The following is a 2997-nucleotide window of genomic DNA, read 5'->3' as shown; positions in this document are numbered from 1 at the left end:
AGCAACAACCGCCAAGCAAAGATCTATTTTACTTACGCAGCTGCACACCTCTAAAAAACAAAGATATCCCCCCCCAAAACATGCCGAACACCCTGCCTAATCACACTACGTCCCCCTCAGCCACTTCCACCCAAAAAGGGGCGTCAGAGGACAACAAAGCGTGGTGAGAAGCTGTGCCCGCTGGGCCCAGTGGCTCCCACCCCCTCCGTGGGGGCTTTCCTTGAAAGAGAGCCAAAATCAGGGCTCTCGGGTCACCCCTCGGTGGGGGGACACCGAACGGGGGCGGCCAGGAGGAGCACGCAGGGATTGCAGGCTCTTCCAGCTCTGTGCAAACCATGAAGCTGGGGTGCTGCATTGCCTGGATTTGGCTTGGGAAAAGCCGGACACAGGTTGTGGGGATCCAAACGGGGTTTGGGAGACGCTCTGGGAAAGCCTGAGCATCTCCCTGTCGTCCCCGCTAAGGCGACCGGGGTGAGGGTGGCCACCGGCGAGCATCCACGCAGCGCTCGCCTTGCTGCAACCCCGTAGCGGAGGAGGGAGAACATGTAATTCCCGGGTTTGTCACGCAGACAGAGGAAAAGTTAAGGTGAAAGGTGTGAAGGGCAGAGGGGGTGGGAGCAGGTCTGGAGGGACGGCAGCGGGTCGGAGACCGCTGGGGATCCCGTGGGACCGGCACAGGGCTGGGACACCCCGACCTGGCCGGGGCTGCCCACAGGGTCGGTCTCCATCACGCTCTCCCTCTCCTGTGTCCTGTGGCAAAGTCCGATGGAGTTTGTCCGAGAGCAGGTGGAAAAGTGATTTCGTTTATCTGTCCTCCGTGCTGTTGTGGTTTGCTTTCCTTGTGTGGTTGCATGTGCAGTCTGAATAATTTACCGCAAAGAAAGCAGCTGTTATTTCTGTGTCAGCGCCCCTTGCGTTATTTTTCTCGTTAAAATCCTTCTCTGTCTTTTTTCGTTGATACAGCGCGCTGCTCGATTTCAGTTGGGATTCGTGTTTTCATTCTTTTTTGTTTTTGTTTTTCTTTTTTCTTTCCTTTCCTTTGCGTTTCTTCTGCTTTGTGTTATCAGAAGATGATGCTTTTATTGACAAACTGCCCGCATTTGAAAGGCGCTGTGAAACGCCTGCAGGTACTGTACTAGCAGGGCGTTTTCGAGACATCTGGCTTGGGAACGGGCGGCTGCGGGCGCCCCGTGTGCCCGAGCCCCGGCACCCACCGCTCGCAGCACCTTGCATGACAGTTTCTCAGTGGCGAAAAGGACGGCGAGGTGAAAGGCTATCACCTCCTGAATCCAAAAGGGATAATTTAACAGCACAAAACCCCTTTTTTTTCCCCCACCTTACCCCTAGTTATCTCGACAGCACCCGGTGTCTAACGTGGCTTTCGAGGCGGTGTGAGTGCAGGGAGCTGGCGGTTGAAATGGGAAAGGAAAAATTCCAGTTAGGCGTCTCCTGCTCTGTGTGCGTGTGTCTGTTCATCTGCAAGTTTTATGTCCCGAAATGCAACAGAAAATACCTGCCGGTTCACTGTCACTTATTTTGCCCGCCGGCGCGGCATGCGGTCGCAGCATCCCGCCGGGAAAACGCTCGCTGCTGCCGGCGTGGCACGGCGGAGGCGTCGCCGGAGGTGAAGAGGATAAGGCACGTTTGCCCAAATCAGCGCAGTTAGAATACGCTGACGGAGCGCATGACCCGAGAAACCTCTTCTACTCTAGACAAAAAAAAAAAAAAAGATAAAAAAAGAAAAAAAAAGACCCCACCCCCCCACCCCCGACTCTTACCAAGCGAGCAAAAGTACTCTTCCATCTGGGCTTCCATAGCTTTGCTTTCTGCTTTCTGTTTCCTAAGCCAAAACCAGAGTTTAAAAGCTTCCCCTCTCCTTGCACGTGACCGGCTTGCAGCGCCTCGTCCCCTCCCCGTAGCGAGATAAATGACCTGCTCTGTGACTCACACTGTGTCCTTCTCTCTCCCTCTCCTTAACCTTTCCCATCCCGCTTCAACTCCCGGCCATACAGAGAATGAACAGCCTTCCCTCGTTTGGTTTGACAGAGGAAAGTTTTATTTGACTTTCGAAGGTAAGTAGTGCATAGCATACCCGGTAACGACTTGCTCCCCTTGCTCTTGCTCTCTGACTCCCCGGGTTCCCTTCAAAGGCTCCAGTCCGGCTTTCCGTGCGAAATGCTATGGCTACTTAGATGACATCGCAAGTTCGACCGGAATAATTTTGATTTGATTCGTGCCATTTGTCCCCACCATCCGTTTCCCTGTTTATTTATTAAAAAACAAACAAACAACAACCAAACAAGCAACCAACAACAACAAAACCAACCACAAACAGACCAAAACTTAAAAAAATATTCTCGTACTGAGACTGCGGTGAAAACCAGAGAGCGAAACCGCTTGCACTGCCGAGGAACTTGACTCTGTCAACCAGGGCTTCTTTCTGCTCTCCCTTGCGAGCTGCGCGTCACCCTCAGCGGGCTGTGGCACCGTGCGGTTAATTAAAACCCAAAGGGTGACGGGGTTCTCTGCCAAGCCGGGGCCCCTTTCCCAGCTAAAAAAATCAGATTTTTCCACCGGTGCTGCCATAAAGCGCAGCCGAAATGCCACCGGGTTGTGCTGGTCGGAGGCGTTGACGGGTTTTGGGGTCCCTCGTTGACGAGAAGGCGCATTGGGGAAGGATGCAGGGGGAGAGGAGCTGGTTTTGGGGAGGGTGGCAGCTTCTCTGAGCGGCAGCGCATCTCGGAGAGGGCAGAGACACGGGTGCCTGGGTGCTGTGAGCCCTGAGGCTTTGGACAAAGCCTTATCTCACAGAGACTGTGCCTGTATTTTTCTTATTAAAAAGGAAAAGGAAAGGGAAAAGGAAGGGAAAAGGAAAGGGAAAAGAAAAGGAAAAAAGAAAAAGGGGAAAAGGAAAAGGAAAAGGAAAAGGAAAAGGAAAAGGAAAAGGAAAAGGAAAAGGAAAAGGAAAAGGAAAAGGAAAAGGAAAAGGAAAAGGAA

General features: G+C 52.7%; 1 protein-coding gene across 1 annotated transcript in view; it reads left to right on the top strand.

The window, feature by feature from the left end:
• Window positions 1-2997, top strand: part of SGIP1 (SH3-domain GRB2-like (endophilin) interacting protein 1) — a 61776-nt gene that overhangs the window by 46924 nt on the left and 11855 nt on the right. The window contains exon 19 of the mRNA XM_009884003.1: window positions 2013-2072. Coding sequence (XP_009882305.1) covers window positions 2013-2072 — 60 coding nt within the window. The remainder of the gene's footprint in view (window positions 1-2012; window positions 2073-2997) is intronic.

This window comes from Charadrius vociferus, unplaced genomic scaffold, assembly GCF_000708025.1.
Source record: "Charadrius vociferus isolate BGI_N301 unplaced genomic scaffold, ASM70802v2 scaffold423, whole genome shotgun sequence".
Lineage (NCBI taxonomy): Eukaryota > Metazoa > Chordata > Aves > Charadriiformes > Charadriidae > Charadrius > Charadrius vociferus.
The sequence above is the reverse complement of the archived record's forward strand: the minus strand, read 5'-3'. Positions and strand labels throughout refer to the sequence as shown.